We start from the raw sequence: 22,320 nt of genomic DNA, 5'->3' as shown, positions 1-22,320 counted from the left end.
ATGTTGGAAGACAACTATAAAAGCATATTGTTCTTATAATCTATATTCTCTTGAGGCTTTCATGGCCATTAGGTTGCCTGCTAGTGACAAATCTGAAGGGCCAATTTTTACTTTGGCTTTGTGGAGCATCACATTTAGCCCAAGACACGAGCTAGACTAGTTGGGCTATGTGCCAATTTGCCTAATCAATACCCCTATCTTAGATCAAGGCAACAAATATATAAAAAAAAGAATATTCTCCTGCACATGAGGCACTTGTCACTGTTAGATCTAGGGCAGGCTAAATGTAAGTAGCTTTATCCCTCCATACTGGTCACAGTGAAACAACCTTACTATTCCGCCAAGGCTTGCCCTCAGGTCTAACTAATAGATCTCTCCATTCACAACTATTTGTAAGTTTTTATTTTTATGATTTTATCAAAAAAAAATATACCCTTGTGATAAGCATGAGAAGTGTATCTTATATTAACATTATAAAAAAATTCATATCACCCCCATAAAAAGTTGACAAAATCATCATATTTTTGACAATATTATTACGACTTTCAAATTATTTATCAACCATGATATAAAATAATGATTGCATTGGCTATTATATGTATGGTCTTTGTCTCTGCTATATTTATATACAACAATAGAGAAAAATAAATTTGTTGTTATAGTGAGTTTTTGAATGTTATCATAATATATACAGTATAACACAAATAACAACATTTTTCGGCATTGGCATCATTCCCTTATTAAAATAAAATATCTTTTCAAAATTTTATTTCTAGAAATTTTCTACCATTTAAAACTATTTTATCAAAAAATAATTTGGATAATAACATTGCTAATTTTCTTATTATATGCTACTTTGATTATAATACTACTATAATAATCATTAAAATAATTACTATTTTAATATTAAAGGTCCTAATGATCTTTATAACAGTCAACAATAGTTTCATTGTAGGTCTATTATAATGGAGTGACATTATTACAATTACCTTGTTATCAACCACCTTCATCATTTTATTTTAAAAATAAAATAAATAATTTTAATATTAAATTATGTGAATTTTATATATTAGTAATATCATATATTTTAATATTCTATTACATAAAAATATTAATTATGTTTATTTGTTAATATTTTTTGAGTAAAATAATAGGAACTAACCTCAAGATTTCATTAATAAGTGAAATGTGGTAAAAGCTAAAGCCAAGAAAAGGCGAAAAAATAGAAAAATGTGAAGGAAGGAAGGAGAAGACAAGGAACCTAGGTAGCCATGCTATTCAAAATAAATCTAACCAACAAAAACATGACCCAATCAAAACAAATAAATAATCAGACAACATACGGAATTGGGTTGCCCACTGCTCCACCACCATCTCTCCGGCTCTGAAATGTTCTACAGTACCATCAAATGTCATGCCTTCCCACTGCCTAAAAATCGTGCAGTTCTATTTCTGATACAGTGTTGTTTCACCATGACCCAATGCTTCATCACAGCATCTCCCTTTTGGCCCTCTCGAGTTTCATCATTGCTGTCAATGTCGTCCACTATATCGCTCTCTGCTCTGATGTCGTCCACTCTCGACTTGATACCTCCTACCCCATGGCCTTGCTCCACCGTCCTGGTATTTAAATATAATATTACATGTCAAAACAAAACTACATAGAATATAATAATATTATTTACAAAATAATTTATTATAGATTTTTTTTTGCATGTTTATTTATATAAATATCTAAAATTACACCGAATATCTTCATAAATTTACTATATATATATATGCCTTCATGCCGCATTTCCGTCATGGGTCTCTTTCCCGAAGGTTGGGTTCGGTTTTTCCCTTTGGTGACGGAGGAATCAATACTCTTTTTTTGTGGTAAAATTGGCATTTCATGTAGCTCTTACATGGGTACAGCGCGCCAAGTCAAAAGAAAGAAACTGATACAAGGAAAGAAGAAGCTCATCAGCATAAAACTAGGTAAACTCTTTGGAGTGCCGAGCAACATAAGAGGCAACTTAGTCTACCGTTTTGTTCGCCTTCCGATACATATGTGCTGCCTGAAAGAATGCCATCCTACTGATTAGTGTGTGCAGGTCTCCCGAATCAATGGGTGTCCATCCCCATATCGATCTACTTTCTGTATCCAATCGATCACTATAGATGAATCCTCCTCGAGGAGTACCCTATCTACATCAAATACTCTCCTCGCATAAGAGATGCCATCCCATGTTGTTCGAAGCTCCGCCTCAATGACTATCAAGCCAGGAGTACGCCGACCTCTTGCCGCCACCAGGCTGCCACAATGGTCTCTGATCACAAAACCCACTCCGCCATATGCTCCATCTGCTGACATGCCTCCATCGAAGTTAACCTTGAGATAACCAAGGAGTAGGGGCACCCAAGAGAAAAGGGCAAATCTGGGCACTGCAACAGCAAAATGGGTGTCCCAAATATCCCTACCATCCCAGAGGAACTCGATGCCGCAGCCGGGAAGATCTTCGCAGCATGACGAAAGGCTCTATCCACCACCGTCATCAGAATCGACACCCTGCCCTCGAAGAGGCGGGCATTCCTATCCAACTATATGTGGTAGGCCAAGTATGCCCTCTTAATCCCCTCCTCAACTGAACCCGGCCTCCTCATGGACTCTCTCAAATAGTGTAGTAGCATATATACTCTTAGAAAAATCTAAAATTGCATGCATACTCTCACAAATTTTCTACTTACATATGTTTCCTTATACATTATTTCTTTTTGCATGTATAGTCTTAACTCAATATAGGTAAATGTGCAAAAAGAAATAATTTATAAGGATATGTATGTAAATAGTAAATTTATAAAAGTATACATACAAAGTTATATTATAGATGAGTATACACTGTACATGTAGAAAGAAGAATTTATAAGATTATACCCACAAATACTAAATTTGTGAAGGTATATGCATAATTTCAAATATTTATAAGGATATACATTAAAAAAAACCCTTTATTATACTATATATAATGTAGATAAAGGTTTGGTAGAGGGGCATGTTTGGATTTAGCAAAAACTAAATTCAGGATAAAACCCTAGATAATATCCCCACATCAAGCATGACAACCCAACTAAAAAATTGGTCGGTCGGCATATGATAATTCGAGGGATAGAGCTCCTTATCAAGCTAGGTCCGAGAGAGCCAAACAATATGATGGATTTTTTGGCCGAGCTAGGTTGGATGAATGGACAAACTCATTGCTAGCTTTTAACCATAAGAAACAAAAGGTTTTTCCTTTGGCTCAAAAGGTATCTAACAACCTTCCTATGGCACGAGCCTTGCTTTCCCACAAAACTCAAGCATGTAATACGTTATTGGGCTAAAGAGTGCCAAGAATGTGAAATCGGCCAACTCCTTTCAAGACTTCAATAGAGAGCTAGAAATGATTCTACTTGCTTCGCGAAATCATAAGAGAAGTCATCTAAACTATGATGCTGTCCACATTGGGAAGTCTGGTATCCTCATTGTCAAATTTGGACACTTCCCAAGCATAAAGCCGTCCGGCTGATAGGACAGTCATCTTGACCTTACCATGACTTTTAGGCATGCATTCACAGGGACCAAGTTAAGTTTTTTATAAACGATAGCTTTGGTGGGTTATCACTAGAATTCTTCAGGGAGACAATTCCACCACCACCACTATTTCTCTTACGCGTTTCTCTGGTCATTAAGATCTACATGGAGCCTATAATATGATTCCCTAGGGTCAATAAAACTTACATTAGTTTGGGCTTCATCTGCTACCATGTACAGCTGGGGAAGTATATATGTTTGGATCTAATTGTGTCTTCTAATATTTGTGTCTAAGTTGATCTAATTGACCACACCAAGAAGTGCAACTTGACCTGAACCCGACCTGACCTTAATTGATAAGTTGCTATTCCATGACATCAGCTTGATTCTAATCAAATGACTCCTGAAAGCCCATTAGTCTCTTTAGGCTTGCTGAGCCCTCGCTTGTTAGGGCCTACATAGAGAAAGTTAGAATCTTCTGCGATGCATGTTTTGCCTCACAAAGACTAGTCATATTTGGATGGGCGAAACATTCCCCATCTTTCAAGCCATCATATTATGCTAGCCATGTTACGATAAGCGCACAATTAACCCTCCATCTGCAAGATTGGTAACGTGTCGCCCATCCAAATATGCACGACCTTTGTGATGCAGAACATGCACCACAAAGAATCCAAACTTTCAGATAGGGGCGTCCAAGTGGCTCACCTGCCACCCCTAGCGATTTTAAAGCGAGTCATCCCGACTTCATATTATATGTTCCCCACAACTATATTGCTATCTCACTGACTCCTAAATTGTAACCGTATAATCAAGACTCAATGCTACACCCTCCGAGTTCCAGCTGAAAGGACAGTCATGCATCTTGATGACCTGCAAGATTAATTTGGACCATGCAACAAAGGAAAACAACCATCTTTAAGTCCAAAAGGTAGCTTTGGTAGGTTGATATGCTGCATGTTACTTCTTAACAAGACTATGGCCATAACGTAAGAGTCCCTCAGGTTGGGACTTTACTCCAAAACTCCCACTATTTTCCTACGCGTTTCTTCATTCATTCACTAAATCCAGGTCAGAACTACAGTGACCTTGGATGCTTAGCTCCCCTTGGGTCAAAAAAACCTACAATTAGGCTTCACTGCCTACTAGCTAGACATGGGGAAAGACTTCCTATCTGTCCCTCATCTCAAGTTTTCCATGCTCGGAGCAACAACAATAGAAGTCCCCATCCTACGCTCTCCTTCCATGGGGTTGGACTGTTCATGAGGTGACACCCATGCTTGTCCCTTGTGGTTAATATATAAAACATTAGATGAGTATTATCTTTAGGCTAAGGGAGTCCTGCACTTGGAATATCTGCCTCCAAATCAAACCAAACCATCAATTTATATAAAGCTTGAGGCACAACAAAGCAGGACTAAAAAATTCACACACTGGCTTGAAAACAAAGGGATAGCGTGATGTCCTCCCACCATCAGGCAGGTCCGCTCGTGTGGCCTTCTTTGTCCCCATAGTTTGGCTTGGAGACGTTAGAGGCTTACGAGGAGAGGCGCAATTGATTTACTCCAACTTGCCACCCTTGATAACTACCACACACAGCAGACTTATTAGGCTTGACAAAGACTAGAGAGAAATATTGGAGAGGACAGGATCCAATGTATGCCATAGAAAGTCCAGGCATCTAAATTGCTTAGAACTTGCAGTTGAAGTCATTGCATATGGCATGTCTTGTCCGATGATAGATCATTTGATGATCCATTTATGGAGCAACACCACTGAAACTTACCACTGTAATTGTAGGGAATGCATTTGTTGCCTATAGGGCTTCAAGGGCTTGTATCTCTTTTCTTTTACTTCAATTAGAAGCAGGGATTTGGAAGTGGAAGGTCCAATCTGTGACATCAAGACTGATAGGAATGTGGTTTAGGTTGTTGCTATTTGTGACCGGTGGACTACACCTAGATGCATCGGTGGTCGCCCATTTTATTTTATTATTTTTTAAAAAAATAGCTCAAAAAAATTAGCTAAAAGATGTTATTTGAGTTGAAGATATTATTTGCACTCTTTGGTTCTGTATAAATATCCAAAATTTATCAGTGTATAATCAATGTGAAACTAAAAACATGCTTATATGGGCCGTCGTATAAATGTTTTGCACATTTTCAAGTCATTTTTTCTTCTTCCTTTTCTTTTTTCAGCTTTCTTAGGAATTTAGAGCCCAAAATATCAAAAAAAAAATATTTCAATTATATATTGTGGCTTGGACATGAACGTTGCAAGTTCGGGCGAAAAAGACCATTTGGATGCACCCAAAAGCAAGTTGATTTTGCTTCTCAATACCTTAGAACTCAAAAACCAATGCCTTTAGGTTGATATGCCGGCATTGTCTCCCTTGAGCGATGTTCCTTATTTAACATGCTCTCAATATAATGTATGAGTCTGATGTTTATGGCTTGGCTCTACAGTAACCATCAAGGGGAGAAACAAAATTAAAAAACAAAAGTTCGCTCCTTGACACCATCACACAACTACTTCTGTGACACCAACATTGCTGCAAACAATATAATAACTTGATTGTCTATGAATTGTTGTTATGTTGGTGATTTCGTCAAGCTCTTTGGAAACAATGAGAGAGGAGCAAGGAAACACCATGAGTTCGACAATAATAAAAGTACACGTGTGCTGGCCCCACATGCAACTTCCCTGTCGGCTTGACTGGTCTTCAAAATATACCCGTTATGCTTATTTTGGACCACACCAACGGTGCCAAATTTGACCAATTGCCAAAGAAAATGACAACCAGAATAGATTTATGCCCTCGCTCCGATCGAGGGGAATAGCTTAAAGCAAAGACATGGAAACGAGGAAAATCTCAAGATTACTCGGCTTTGGAAAGCCAATCCTTCAACTGTTGAAGACGGTTTGTGTAACAATTCAGAATTTTATTAAAAAAAACTAGTTAAAAATATTATTTAGTTTTTTTAGCTTTATATAAGGATCTAAAATCTATCCAATACGCAGCCGATGTGCCTGTATAGATTCTCACATACTTCTTTTATTTAAATCCTGATATGAGCTAATCATGAGTCGGATCTCGGACCTAAACCCTATTCATTTTGAATCAGGTTTCAGGTTGGGCCTATGTAAACTTTGACTTTTTTTTTTCCAAGCCTAACCCATGATTAGCTCTAATCCTTACCAAACTAAGGATCTAAATCCATTCCGATCTAATCACAAATACTACAACTGGCCCATGATTGGCCCTAGTGGGTATGTACTATAATGTCCTCTAGTCCGTATAGGCTATGGGCTAGATCTAATCTGATACTATTTACAGCAACTCAGGATCTTCTTTAGAAAGACTAACCGGAAGATATTATTTGAATTCTTTAGTTCGATGTAAGCATCTAAGATCGATCTAGTATATAATCGATATGAGACTAAACAGCCATGTTGATATTGAGGCTACTAGTAGATCAACGTGTGGCTCAGCCACAACTCTCTTAAGAGGATGTTGCTTGCCTCGCTCGAGTTTGGGGCTACCTTCAATAATAAGTAAAATTTCTACTAGGATTTTTATTTGCACATGGTGATGCAAGCGTGACCTACATGGAGTGGACCTGCTGCAATAAAGGTGCATGATAATATTTGATGTGCAAGCATGTTATATGAGGATAAATACCACCATCCAAGAACTATTAATTTTTTCTTGCTGCTATTTTCTTGTGCAAACGTTACTTTTCTCATAAGGGACTAATACTAGAAGCAAAGGCATGATCTTTTATGTAGCTCACTGTATCTAAATCCTCCATCAGATCATGAACCCATTTAACAACTCGTATAAACGAAACGGACTACATATGCCCACGCTTATAGAGAAGTAGATGCTCTTCAATCCTATAGCTGGCCACCAAATTTCATAGCCTTATTATTACTTTTGAATGAAAATTAAGGAGAAGAATTCACAACACACCAAATTTCATAGCCTTATTATTACTTTTGAATATCCATTCAACCGTATATATACTAACCAAGTTGCACCCAAGTCTATTTATTCTCAAAAAATAGCTGGACATTATGAGACCGTGCAGGCGTGTTTTTAGTCCCACATCGATTATTCACTGGATAGATCTTGGATATTTATACAGTATCAAGAAACCGAAATAATACTTTTTGGATAGCTATTTTGGCTAAAGTCCTGAGTTGTAACAAATGGTACTAAAGTTGATCCGGCTCATAACTTATGTGGACTAGGGAACAATGCAGCATAAATCCATTAGGGCTAACCACGAACCGATCGTGGTGTTTATGATTAGATTTGAATGGATTTGAATCCTTATCCAGACAAAAAGGTTGGGGCTTCAATGGAGAAAGTATGTCAGGATCAATGCTGGCATGTGTTTAGTCCCACATCGATTTTTCACTGGATAAATTTTGGGTACTTATACAGAATCAAATAACTCAAATAATATTTTTCAGTTAGCCTTTTTGAATGAGATTCTGCTTGTTATACATAACTTGTTTACTTGTACTCAAGATCCATTTCAGGGATTTTATGCATAGGACCAAAGCGGCTATTTCAACCGACGACCGTCCAAAAAGTTCTCTAACCGCAAAGACACTAAATCCTTGCAATCAAAGCCACCTCAAATTAATTTTAGACACATGTACTTACTTTTTATATCACAACAAGATGTCCTAGCTCATTAAAATAGGTTGCACCAGGATGTGACGTTCGATTAGTGACAGAAACGCATGAAAGTTAACCTACAATATTTTTTGTTAGATGGATTGGATAAATGTTCTTCTTGCTTGCGTGGGACTTCTCCTTTTTTTTTTTCTCTTTTCCGGAGGAAGCACAAATTGGTGTCTTCCAGCAAATTACATGGATGGATGACAAGAACACTTCCATGTGAAAAGCGCGGCGATGTGATTTCATCTTGGCTTTGTCAAAGTTTCCATGTGCCATTTCTCAATCAATTTGTTTTACTTTTGATGATTGGAAACAGCTGGAGCATAGTCACAGCGTCAAATACTTCTACAAATCTGACTTCTTCTTTATTTTATAATAATATATATAATTAGATTTTACAATCATTAAAAAGAAAAATGTATGAAATATTCTGGTTTATTTAAGCCTAGTTATTGTGACAATACATTGGGATCAAGATATTATTGCATTATATTATTCTTGCATATTATCAAGTGTCTTGTGGAGATGCTATCACTTGTGTAACTTTGAAGGCAGGGAAGCTTTTTTTTTTTTTTTTTGGTAAAATGACGTTTCATATTGCTCTTAAATGAGTACAGCCAGCTACATCAACAGAAAGAAAATAAAACAGAGCATTAGGATCAAACATCAGTATCCCTAGTCCAAATAATCTCTCCAGGACGCCGAGCAACAAAGGAGGCAACTCAATTGGCCGCTCTGTTCACACATGTGCTGCATAAAAGGAATCTATCTTCTTAACCAATCTACGGATCTCCCAAATCAGTGGGTGGCCATCCCCAAATCTATCAAGTTCTCGTATCCCGTCAATCACCGTAAAGGAGTCGCCCTTTAGGTAAACCCCATTTGTACCAATTAAGTACCCTCTTCGCATAGGGAAGCTACCTTTCAATCACTTGTATAAGTTCATTTTCCAATCACCTATTGTATGGTTAGTGGTTCATGAATACATGAACTATTTTATTACTTTAAGAACGAGAGAGAAGGATACAACTAAAAAAGAAAACAAAAGCATAGAGCCAGCTGCAATTAATGTTGTTGGGTAAAAGCTACAATATCATATTATTGGTCATTATCACAAGGCAACTAAATAATACATAATAACACCAAATTCTAGGATTATTTGTTTTTTTGATTAAAAACGGAGGGCCAAACCCACCCATTCATTGAGATAATTCTAGGATGTTGCGTGCAAGAAAATATAAAATATATAAATAAATTTACCTCATTCTATCAGCCTAAGACTATATTTGGAGAAGTTGTTAGTAATAGAATTTTTGGAAGTAGAGCTTTCTGAAGTAAAGCTTTTATAAAAAGTTATTTGTTGTTGGGTAGCTATATTTTTAAAGTGTTGTACCACTTTAACATGTGTTTGATAAACAAACTGAGAAAATATTTTTGGTATGACAAAATGACCATAAAAAATATTGCATAGTATTATACAAGAGTGCATAATAAATTATAATAATTATTAGTGTATAATACAATAATAAAGATATAAAAAATTATAATTATTAGCGTAAATTAATTTTTTATAATATAACAAATTTTTTAGCTAGGTGATAAATTTGGTTAAACAATTATTAAAAGGACATTTTATATAATTGTTATATTTTATTACGGGTATTTTGGTTAAAAAAATAGCTTTCTGGTCAGACCTAAAAGTGTTTTTCCGAAAAGCTCCAAAATCGAGCTTCTTCTAAAAAGTGCTAAAACAGCTTTCCAAAATTTTTACCAAACATTCCTATTTCATCTAAAAGTACTTTTGAAGGGCCAGAAAGTACTTTTTGACCCTGCAAAAGCTCTCCAAATGGGGCCTAAGCTTTTAGGACAAGTGGTGATTTTAATATGATGTCAGAGTAGAGGTTCTAAGTTCGAACATTGTCTCCATACTATTTAATCCCATTATTTAAAATTTTACTTTTCTTTTTGGGACAGATGGTGATTTTAACATTGTGTGTATTAAAGATAATTCATTTTACAGGGAAACAAAAAGCAAAAAGGTCTAAATGGCCTCTACCTATTAAGCTCTCCCACCGATTTCCATCAACCCTAGCTACTCCCTTAGCATGCTTGTATGGCCTGTTCCATCCAAAACCCCCTACTTTATTTGATTTCTTGTTAGGTCCTACTCCTTGTTCTCCACCGTGCAAACCAGAGCAAGGGATATATATTGGTGACCCACCGTATCCAATTGCAGGTGCTGCACACGCTGGGGACGCGTAGCCATCTTTGTTTTGACGGGTGATGATGCGACCTTGGAAGGATTGGGCAAGTGGACGTGGATCTTTGCTGATACATGCGGGCATCCGTTTAGTTGTAAATCAGCTACATATTGAATAGATTTGGGTAGTGGTATAGGGGCAAAAAGATTTAAATAATATTTTTTGGTTGGTCTTTTTGGCGAAATTTTAAGTTATTATAAATAGTATGACTTGATCCATAGCATATATGAATTCGAGAAATTTGAAATATAGTCCTATTAGGGCTAACCACAAGCTGATTGTAGTATGTGTGATTAGATTTATGATACTTATGATTGAAGTTGAATGAATTTGGACTTTTAGCTTAGCGAGGATGTCAAGACTTAAATGAAAAGAGTGTACGAGAATCCCTACGGGCGTACGTTTGGTCCTACATCAATTGTGCATTAGGTAGATCTTGGATAATTGCGTAGGACCAAAAAATCTAAATAATATCTTCGTACTAACTTTTTTCAGTAAGGTTCTAAGTTATTACAAGGTACCTACTATACGTATTTTGCTAAGGATAGTTATAAAAAATTTGGCATTTAACTAGTTGAGATGGTTGCCGATGTTTCTTTCTTCACATTATATTCTTGATTCCGAAAATATGAATTATTTTTAGTTTTAGTTTTTTCTTCTAGTTTTCTTCGATTCCGGGCAGATGAGTTTAATGGCAAGATTGACACAAAACCAAAGTGTCCAATGGCGGAACTCGTCGAGGCTAATGGGGGTGACCTAATGGAAGTTGCCGGCAACATTCATGATCTCGTGGTTGCCATGCATTGTAATAGACGGGGAGAATAACAAAACAAAATAAAATGAGAAAAGAACAAGAGAAGAACAAGAGCATACAAAATTTATATGATTCGGTCTACTGATCTACGTTTATAGGTAGAAACAATGCAAAAGCTTTACTATAAAAAATACTGAAAATTACAGAGTATAAAATTACCTCACAAACTCTAGCCCCTAATACATCAAATCTCTAGGACACTTAATTTCTCTCTTCCTTCGAAATTACAAGGGATATATAATAGAGTAAATCTATCTAGACTCAAATCAGTATTTCAACAATAATTAAGTTAGACCGATATATAACTGGTATACTAAGTCGATGTATACTTGAATTGATATCCTAAATCAACTTTTTAGAACCGACGTGGATTCGACCTCTCAGAACTTGTAAACTTAAAACATATTTGACATCATGGATGGTAAGGAGGGTGTCGGGAAAAAATTCTGTTGGTCCAGCTCCATCACTCACCATCTATGTATTAGTTAGTGTGACTGATGAATTAGATTGATCTTTCTCGATCAGATGTGGTCGCATGCATGGTCTCCAGCCATAGGCACTTGTATGGCATTACCCAGACCTAACGACTTTTTTTTTCAAAAAAAAAAAGAAAAAAAGGAAGAAAAGGTTCACTTTGAATTAAAACCAATTCCAGAAAGACGGCTAAGTATTTTTCTTATTAGGTACTGGTTTTTTCACGGAAAATTCATGTGTAATTAAAAACTTTCCCTAGATTTGCCTTTCCATGACCCTTTTACAACTGTAACATTTTTTTGCTAGTAATTTATATATTGTATAATATGTAATAGATAATTTTATATTTAAGGATCTACAAACTTATATTTCTCGAGAAAAAGGAACAAACTTGGGAGTAAAGGTTCACCATCAGTGGCAGGATTTTTAATCTAGGGTATAGGCACAAAACAAACAAATAACCATCAAAGACATTAATGCATTTGCGATGTGGAGGACTAAAAAGGCCTCTTTGCTTTTCGGTATGTAAAGACATTAGCCTGATGGTACAAGGCATGAATTCAATTAGTTATAGGAGTGCAAATGGGTCGAATCGGATTGGGTCGGATCACTCAACATAAGTGATCGACCTAATCCGGTTTCTTATTCAGATCCTAATTTTGGACCCAGACCCAATCCAATAGAAGATCGGGTTGAGTCGGGTCAGATCTACCACTATAATTTTTGACCCAATGAGTTATTCGGGTCGGGTTGGGTCCATGTATAATTCGGACCCAATCCGAAAAATTTGGATCCGGTTCCAGTCCGGATCGGGTCCGGTTCGAATCAATCCATCCATAGCTTCAGAACTTTTTGTACCCTATGGGCGGCCTCGTGCTCAAATAATTTTACAAATTTGGATCAAGTTGGAGCAAGTCGTAGGATTGAAAACTCAAAATTATCTAAATTTTAAATAGGTCGGGTCGGGTCGAATTGGGTCGTATCTGAATTCAGTAAACCTAGATCCGATCCAGCCACATGAATTCTCTAAAATGGGTCGAATTAGGTCGCCTCCGAGCCTAAATGGGTCGCATCGGATCGGGTTACTGGGCGACCCCACCCATTTGCAGCCTTAATTAGTTACTTAAATGCAGGATGGCTACTTTTTCAAAGTTTTTCGCCACCCCGAGAAGTGATGCCTGACCCTTTCCACCGAAGGGATGGAAGTCTAGAAAATGGACAAGGAAATACTGATTCCTAGGAAGAGGGATATAATACAAATATTAAGAGAGAGTTGGATTAGTGGACTCTGCAGGACAATCCAACCCTAAATAAAGGAGAGTTATACGTGACCCATTGCATCCTTCTCATTTCACGAGATGCCCACCGAGCCAAATACCCACAAGGAGCCACCTGAATACGGTTGCAAATGCTTGGTTATCGATTCAGTGAGGTGGTTTTGATGTCCTAAATCACCATTTTAATCAGCATTTTCGTTAGTTGGTTTAATGGCTTTCCACAAGCCATGAGAATATCGGCAGCAGAGTTCTTTTTACAATATATATATATATATATATATTTGAGGTGAGGGAGTTGCATCCACTTTTTTTAAGGCTGAGGGAGAAGCTACAAGTGGGGGCAGTTGAGATGTAAATTATATAACTCTTTTCTCAACAACTGCCATTTGGAAAGCAACACCTTTCTATGCAAGTATTTTTAGTGTGCTGCAAATAATTGAACAACTGATTATTTTTGAAGTCTACAGTGTGGCTTTGCCTTGCTGTAGTCTCAAAGATCAGTTCAATCCTCCATGGCTGTGTGGCCAACAAGTGCACAGGACTGAAACCATGGCAAAGGTGGGGGATGATGGCTTCCAGGGAAGCTCATGCCATGCACAAGCTTAATCTCCCAATCAAATGCATGGCAGGCCTAAGTGACTCCATCCACTCCAGTCGCCGATTCCCAAAAATTTGAAAAGTGGAATGGAAGAGAGAATATTTCCTGATTTACTTGGAACTTTCAGAGTTCAGGTTAAAACAAATCCCATCCCTGCTCCTGTTTTTATAAGATTGTGCCTTGCTACTCCCAGGCAAGGCTGCAATCTCACAAGACTTTCTTGATGCGGCCACACATCCAAATGCACTAAAAGAAGTAGTAGTTACGGTGCAGTTTATTGCAAGACCCTCACTCTCTTTTCTTTTTTCTTTTTTTTTTTTTGTTTTTGTTTTTGAGAGTGAGTGAGGGAGAAGTTGCAAGACCCTCAAGTTGAGACCTATGGGCGGCACGCAAAGTTGATTGATGGTGATGGAGAATCTTGAACATGCAATAGCTTTACGGTGTCGTGTGACTAATTCGGTGACAAGCTACCTGTAAACAAGCTTGTGACTGCAAGCTTGCACAAGCTTGAGTGAATTGCTTGTTTTTTTTTGCTTCCTTTCCTTTGCTCCCCTTGGCCAGGTGATCCGTTCTAACGTCATTGCTGTTTTTTACTTGTAACTTTCTTGTTCATTGATGTTGGTGAAGCAAAAACGGTTGAAGGTGTAGTTCCTAGAAATAACCAATATTATATGAAACAATAATTTCAAAATTAATTATAAAAAAAATCAAAAAAAGCTGAAAATGAAGGTGTGCCTGTATCTAGATGTGTGAAGGTATTGCCTTGAGAACGAAATTCGCCCTCTCGTACGGGTCTACCGCAAGATCATCCTCAAGGTATTACAAACTCGGCTCAGCCCCAATCTTGCTATAACGAGCATGATTGTATGAGAGATATAATCCAATCGACTTCTTTAATTGTCCAAAAAGGAGAGCAAAAAAACACTTAGAAAATTGGAAAAAGGGAAAGAAGATTATGTGGCGGCAAAGAGGGCTATCTTTCGGAGTAAGAGCACAAGGGCTTAATGGAGCTGATTTGTTGTGCTTGAGATTGAGTACAGGTAACCAAAATCTATAACGGTTGTGCCACATGCACAGCACAGCCTAAAGCGTAACTAAACTTAGAACTACTTGACATCAATAAATACTAATATACTTGCATTCAAGTATTCATTGTGGGATCATTAAGAAAGGGATTTCAAAATTTAAATCCATTTCTGAAAAATGCTCTCTTATGTCACAATGTAAATGTCCATGTGGCATCATAGCGGCATGATCAACGTATTATCAAAACAAATTGAATGATTAAGCAAACAGATCGAAATGGAGAACTGGTTTGGCTGTGTTAGCGACTTGTCTTGTTAAGCTCCTTGAATGGAATCCCCTACGAGTATAATATTGGAGATGAGTTGAAAGGTTGGGTTAGGCAAAGCGAAAAATAGTAGAATTGGTAGGCCATTAAGGAGACCATGCCAAATAAATTACTCATCACAACATGATCCTCCCTCCTCTCATTCCAGTGTTTATAAGCAAAGGGATGGTGCACTACCTAGCCCACAAGCGAAAGAATACCAGTAACTCCTAAAGACACACAGATGGCAGGATTTGGTTCTCCCTGTGGAGCTTGCAAGTTTCTCAGGAGAAAGTGTGTCAGGGGATGCGTCTTCGCCCCATACTTCTGCCATGAGCAAGGAGCCGCGCACTTCGCAGCTATCCACAAGGTCTTTGGGGCGAGCAATGTCTCCAAGCTCCTCATGCACCTCCCCGTGAATGACCGCTCTGAGGCCGCCATCACTATTTCTTACGAGGCCCAAGCAAGGCTCCAAGATCCCATCTATGGTTGCGTTGCCCATATCTTTGCCCTCCAACAACAAGTAGGTGCTCCAATTTATCTTAAAGCACCAAGCATTTCAACCATTGTAATCAGCACAGTCATCATTTAATCTCTACTTCACATCCTCAATGGCATGCACAGTATCTCTTGCCACTTTGGTGTATGTAGTTCAGGCTTTGATTTCCTTGTGCTCATGCCTTGTTCTGTAGGTTGTCAATCTTCAAGCACAACTAGCCTCTCTCAAGGCCCAAGCAGCCCAAGGCCTTGGCAATGGCTCTAATGCCACTCCCACCCCTCAAGAAGACAAGCTCTACCAAAAATTTCCACCTTACCAACAAGATGGGCAGGGTTTCTTTCTGTCTGGGGATGGAAGGATACCATCTTTTCTTCCAAATCCCTCGATGAATACCAAGAGCATGAACTACTGCAACAATGAGCTTTTAGAGTCCAATTGCATTCAATCCTCTCAGGATTGCAACCCTCATTCTGTTTTGAATATTGAGAACATGTTCTTTGGCATTGAGGACAACTCTTCTTGTGCTGTGGCCTCCCTCGACATGCAACCAAGAACTTGGAGGTCAGCATATCATGAAATGGAGGACTTCCAATCAGTGACCTTTGCTCATCTTAATGGCTCATGAGAGTGTAACTTAGTGGAATTCTCATTAAATTTTGATATTTAGTATGTTCAGACATTCGGGAAGTTATACCATGAGCAAACGATTGACAACGTACAAATATAAGCAGAAATATTCCCATGATCCTTCACGATGCTGAATAAGATGAGGCAGTGTGCTGATACCATATAGTAATAAGAAGTTACAAGTTTTTCTCATCACTTTATGCATATATTTATGGTAATTAAATATTTTTTTCTCTTGAGAAAAGAGAAGGGAACTACCCAATCACTGCTTCAGGATTGGTTAAAAAGCTGGAATATCTATATTGTTAATGGATATTGTTTTATTCTCACAATAATGGATATTGGTTCCAATGATGAACATCTGATGCTTAAACTATTATAAGGGAAATATTTGGAAATGGCATGCACTAGATGTTTTGATTATTTGGAAATGAGAATGACTGAGGGTTGTATAATGAGATAAAAGCAGTAACTTCTTGGAAAATATGAAAGTGGCAGTGAAGCAATGAAAATTGATCTATCTTTTCGATGCCATTCAATTTGGAAGGTAAAAGTCTGCAAATTCTGATTCAAAAGAAATGTCTTAAAGGTTGTGCAGAAGAAATGGATTCTTTGATATGCTAACTTACAACCGCGTGCTTGTAATTTGATTTATTGTTTTTAACATGAGTAGTCAAGGAGTGATGTTCAACTTGGAAAATATAGGTAGATCTCTAAAGAAGTATGAAAGTTTTCCTCATGGTAGCAAGCAGTATCACAAAATTATGATAAGATTTACAACAAGTAGTGTTTGTTTCTCATGCAGTGGCATAAATGAAAGGCAGTATCTCTGCGAAGTTAGAGTTTCTGTGATTGCATTCCTTTGAGGTTATGCTAGAAACCCATAATTAGAGACCACCATAGTGAAATTGTCTTTTGAGCATGTAATGGAGTGATGTGATTTTATTTCATATATATGTGGGTATTTGCATCGTGGCGCAACATTTTGGTGCTTAATATTTTTAATATTTTAAAATTGCTGTACTTGTATAGCAAGTTTCTGAAACACTCTTGGTTTTTCTTTCTTCAATCTTGATTCTTGAAAGCCTAATGTAAATAACCTGTAATTTTTAGTATTTTGGACAGAGTTCCCCTATATTAAACACTTTAAAATTTCTAAAAAACTTGGACCAATTTTATATTTCCTCGAGTTTTTCCAAAGATGTAGAAGCTTGTGTTGCTTAATTTGTGATATCTTTGTAATGATTGCGTTTTTTTTTTTAATACCAATCGATATGAACAATTAGTAGCTTGAGAAAATTATTTTAGATGGCATACGTTAAGATTTGATTGCCTTTTAGTTAAAATATTCTTCTACCAACAACTGCGGCATACGATTGTGAAGAAGTTAGAAAAGACAATTGAACAGTTAAAAGTGCCTGCTTTTCAAGAAGAAACAACACATAGCAGTACAATGTCAGTTCATTTAGTGAAAGATTGTTGACACTGTGCGTTGAAGATATTTAAATGGATTTGATTTCAGATAGAGCGCAAGCTCTAATATGCAAATGACTTTCATTTACTGGATCTTCAGGAGCCAACTGTCCATTTGAATTTTGTTTCATTTTAATGCATGCATTCACACACACATACACACATACATACATACATACACACGCGTGTGTATGTGTATATATATATATATATCAACGAGTCTATTTTCGAGATAGTGCTTTTTATTATTACGCCTTTCATGCATATTGGAACTTATCCGATATAGTTTTTCTACCTTAGAACTATTATAGTTATGTCGTCGTTTATTAGGGGTTTAGTCTCCGGCTCCCCTATCACAAGGCCACCAACTTGCTTGATGTACGATATATGTATGCACAACTTCACATTTTTCATGACTGCACTGCAGCCATGCCGTTTAAAGGCAAGCTCCACCAAGCAGTTAAAAGAAAATTTTCCGCTTTACAGTTTACATATAGACAGACTGTGAGAACTGTGCTAGAAAGCTAATACTCGACCATATATCTTTCCATGCTTCAAAGTAGATCTAACATTCAACATCCCATGTTTTGATGAGAACATGGAGCTTCCACAATATCAAGAATATGGGATGCAATATTATAATGTACAATCAATTAGAAGAGTAATCAACCTGTACCTACCCTGTTAGTTTGTGCCATTCTTTTCTATAGTAAGATCTGCAGTACAATACTACTGTAATCACCATCAGACTTACTCTATTAGGGGGAGATTTAAGGAGAGGTTTTAAGTGTTGGAGTTTTAACTTAGAAAAAAGATTTAATTTTTTTAAAAAAAATAAACCAGCCTTATCTCCTAAATTTTAGATGGTTTAAATACTGTCAAACTTTTATCATTTTCTTCAAACACTTCTTTCAGAAGAGTTGCGACTCTTCAAAAAAAAACGTTAGTTTCGGTTTCCGTAGGATACGATGTTTCTGAAACATCGCTTACCTTAAAAATGTCACACCATATCAATCACCAGATAGAGTCTATAAATAGGCTTTGAGTCTAGTATAATGGATCACTTAATCTATTCCACTGATCACACATCTAATTCCATACTTCCCAAAAGAGAGAGAAAACAATACTTTTTTTTTTTCCTTTCGTTCTTTCTTTATTCTTCTCTAGGCATTTGGAAGAGTCGGTTGAGTTAAGTCTCCCAGCAATTGTGCTCATTAAAAAAAGATCGGGTGAGCCAGGTTGTTGTACCTGGGGAACAAGATCGCATACCTGCACGTAAGAGGCGAATCACGTTCTTAGGGCAGTGTATATCACACGCCTCAGTCCAGACAAGCACTTTTCAATCTTCTAATTTTATTCTAGTAGATTATTTCTTTATAATATTTTTATAAAATAACGATATAGCACAATTTTATTATTTCCAACATGAGGAACTTGATTGCCAAAACCAGACCACTACGACTATACCATTTTTATTATTCGGCTCTTTGATTCATCTAACGAAAAGGAGAATGAAAGAATCTTAAATCCCAAATTCCAAGCTCTTGAATTAGTTAAAAGTTAATGATGCAAGCTTGATACAAGCTCCAATTGATTTCAGATTGATTTGAGAAAATGAAGCCAATAAATCAGTCTGTGCCTTGCTTGATTCAAATTAGGCTTGAAATAAGCTTGATCAGAGCATAAATAATTCAAACTTGATCTCAAGATTCAAGATCAAAAGCAATTTCCTGCTAAACTTGACTGGGCTCCGGCTCAATCAAGCCTGACTTGGTTACACCCTAGTTTTCAGGCGGCAAAATGGTCATGCTGGCATGCCCTTTTCTTATATTGACCCAAGCTGCATCTCATGATGCAAGGAAATTACATGCAGATCTCAGACCCAGTCCATATGCTGAGTGGTAGAGTTCTACAATTTTCTTACATTGATACAAGCTGCATCTACGTGTTATGATTCTCTGCTTTACATACAAACGAATTGAACTAGGCAAACCCAGTTCAGCCCACAGATTTTTGTTAAGAACGCTCATTAGGTTAGATATAAGCCCAGTCAGAAAGTTACAACGCCAGGAGAGGCCTGCTCCAGAGAAATTGAAATAGCTCATGGAATATCGTTAACATATGTTAGCAATATATCATATAAATAAACAATAAATCTATTAATTTAATTAATGGAAAATCTTAAAAGGAAATAATATACATGCATATCATTCGGCATCCAAATAATTCTATTTTAATACAAAATAAATCTATTCTAGCACAAAATAAATCTATGCATTTAATAAGTTTATATCATAGAATTTCAAATCCTACCAATCTACTAATATTAAATTAAAAATAAAGGTAGAAGAAAGTAGCCTGATTGAAAGCAGGTCGAAGCGCGTAGACGCTGTCCCAAAGAAGTATTTGCCCCCACGTACGGGTCACCCGGCAATCCTTCTCGGAGATACGACGACCCTACAACCTCTTCTTCGGCACGTCTCGGAAGAAGTCAAAGCGAACCCGATCGAACTTGCAGATCCAGCAAAGAACGGAATGAAAAGAACTAAATAAACTGAATAAAAATGTAAAAATAAAATTTGGAAGTGGCTAAGAGGGAGAAGAATTTTTTCAGAATTTTTTCACTATTTTTCTGAAATTTTTCGTGCTCCTAAAGAGATGAAACGGAGGGGTTTATATAGGGATTTAATCGGGGGCAATATGGTCTTTTCGGCGGACGCGTCCGCGCCTTCCGCGGACGCGTCCGCGCAACGTGCGCCAACGGGCGCACGCGTCCCATTTAATGCAAACGAAAACGCCCGTTGGCATTTTCGTTTTCAAACGAGCACGCGGCCGCGACCACGGCCGTTTCCAAAGCGTAACGCCCGCTGGGCGTTACCCCTTTTTTTTTTTCCTCTCAAACGCGCATGCGGCCAAATTTCAGGCCGCGTGCGCATTTAAATTTTTCCCAACAATCTCCCACAAAAATTTAAATAATTTTAAAATCAAAATAAAATGCTGGATATCTTATATTATGTAATAGATGTAGGTACCTTTCGGTTTGAACCTTCACTTAGTGACAATTGATTACATCTGTGGAGCCAAGGTGGTCTTAACCTTGAACCTCGGTCCATGGCTCAGATTAAATCAACAGCACACATAATATAGCCCGATCAAGGTTCTAAGCGGGTTGCGCTATTATGGCCATGCGCAGGTATCTTTCATGTGCTTTTTAGGGAATCGCCCATTTCCCATAATCGCGGCCTCACGACTGCACATATAGGTGAGTCCTAATAAGGATGCTAGCAAAGAAGCTCCTGCCTCTTGGGTCTCGGACTCATTAAGAGTTATACAAACGAACTCATCCTACCGCTTGCTTTTATGAGCACTAGCGCCATAGGGATGAGGACAACATAAAATAGTGCTCCTCTTAGTCACACTTCGGTTTGTTTCTACCCATTGAACCTTTTAAGGTTGGGTTCCCACCGTGGTGATCTATCTTTATGGGCTAAGCCCCATCCCCCTCGACGACTCTAGAACCACTGTTCTAGATAAACCTTTTGTAAGCTGATCAACCAAATTATTTTCTGATTTTACAAAATTCAAGGCAATAACATTATTTTTCAATTTATATCTCAATGATTTATGACGTACTTTTAAGTGCTTGTTCATTTTTACATTGGCATTTTCTTGGTTGCACTTATCTATTGCAGATTTACAGTCACAATGTAAGGAGACAGGTGGTAAAGGTGACTCATCTACAGGAAGGTCTATTAGTAGATCTCTGAGCCACTCAGCCTCAGTGCTAGTAGTGTCTAAAGCTATCAGTTCAGACTCCATGGTACTCCTAGATATTAAGGTTTGTTTGGTGGATTTCCAAGACACAGCAGCACCTCCTAGGAGAAAGACATATCCTGTGGTGGATTTAACATCTAAGGTGTCGCTGATCCAGTTGGCATCACTATAGCCTTCTAGAACAGCTGGAAATCCACTAAAATGCAAACTATAGGACTTAGTACCCTTAAGATACCTAAGGATCCTTTCTAATGCTGTCCAATGATCTCTATTTGGATTAACAGTATATCTAATAAGTCTATTTACAGCATATGCTATGTCTGGCCTAGTGTAGTTTGTTAGGAATCCTAGTGAGCCTATGATTTGAGCATATAGGCTTTGAAGGATAGGAGTTCCTAAGTTCTTCTTAAGATGTGTAGAGGGATCAAAGGGAGTAGAGACAGGCTGACAATCGGAATAATTAAATTTATTGAGTATCTTGTCAACATAATGACTTTGGGATAACTCAATTCCATTTGCACTTCTAATTATTTTGGTATTCAAAATTAAGTCAGCTTGTCCTAAGTCTTTCATATCAAACTTATGCCTTAAGAATTGTTTTACTTCATCAATTATCTGAAGATCTGTCCCAAAGATCAGTATATCATCTACATAGAGGCATAAAATCACAAATTTGTGTCCAACTCTCTTATGATATACACATTCGTCTGTGCTATTGATTTCAAATCCAAATGTCATTATGGTTTCATCAAATTTCAAGTGCCATTGCTTGGGTGCTTGTTTAAGACCATAAAGAGATCTGACTAGTCTACAAACTTTATTTTCTTGGCCTGGGGTTTTAAATCCCTCTGGCTGATCCATATAAATTTCTTCATTTAAGTCTCCATTTAGAAAAGCTGTCTTAACATCCATCTGATGAATCACTAATTTATGAATGGAGGCTAATGCTA

At 37.3% G+C, this 22,320-nt stretch overlaps 1 protein-coding gene across 1 annotated transcript; it reads left to right on the top strand.

Annotated features, from left to right (window-relative positions):
• The first annotated feature begins 15,215 nt into the window (after positions 1-15,215).
• On the top strand, positions 15,216-16,386 carry LOC103710400 (LOB domain-containing protein CRL1-like). The gene is made up of 2 exons (XM_008796093.2): positions 15,216-15,520; positions 15,690-16,386. The coding sequence occupies exons 1-2, from the start codon at positions 15,242-15,244 to the stop codon at positions 16,119-16,121; spliced, it is 711 nt and encodes a 236-aa protein (XP_008794315.2). The 5' UTR covers positions 15,216-15,241; the 3' UTR covers positions 16,122-16,386.
• Positions 16,387-22,320: the final 5,934 nt, after the last annotated feature.

This window comes from Phoenix dactylifera, chromosome 5, assembly GCF_009389715.1.
Source record: "Phoenix dactylifera cultivar Barhee BC4 chromosome 5, palm_55x_up_171113_PBpolish2nd_filt_p, whole genome shotgun sequence".
Taxonomy (NCBI): Eukaryota; Viridiplantae; Streptophyta; class Magnoliopsida; order Arecales; family Arecaceae; genus Phoenix; species Phoenix dactylifera.
This window is presented reverse-complemented; position numbering and strand designations above follow the sequence as displayed.

Excerpts from the sequence above, each read along its gene's own strand:
- LOC103710400 (XM_008796093.2), top strand. The coding sequence starts at position 15,242 with ATGGCAGGATTTGGTTCTCCCTGTGGAGCTTGCAAGTTTCTCAGGAGA. Across the intron at positions 15,521-15,689 it reads TCTTTGCCCTCCAACAACAA|GTTGTCAATCTTCAAGCACA; the intron begins GTAGGTGCTCCA and ends CTTGTTCTGTAG.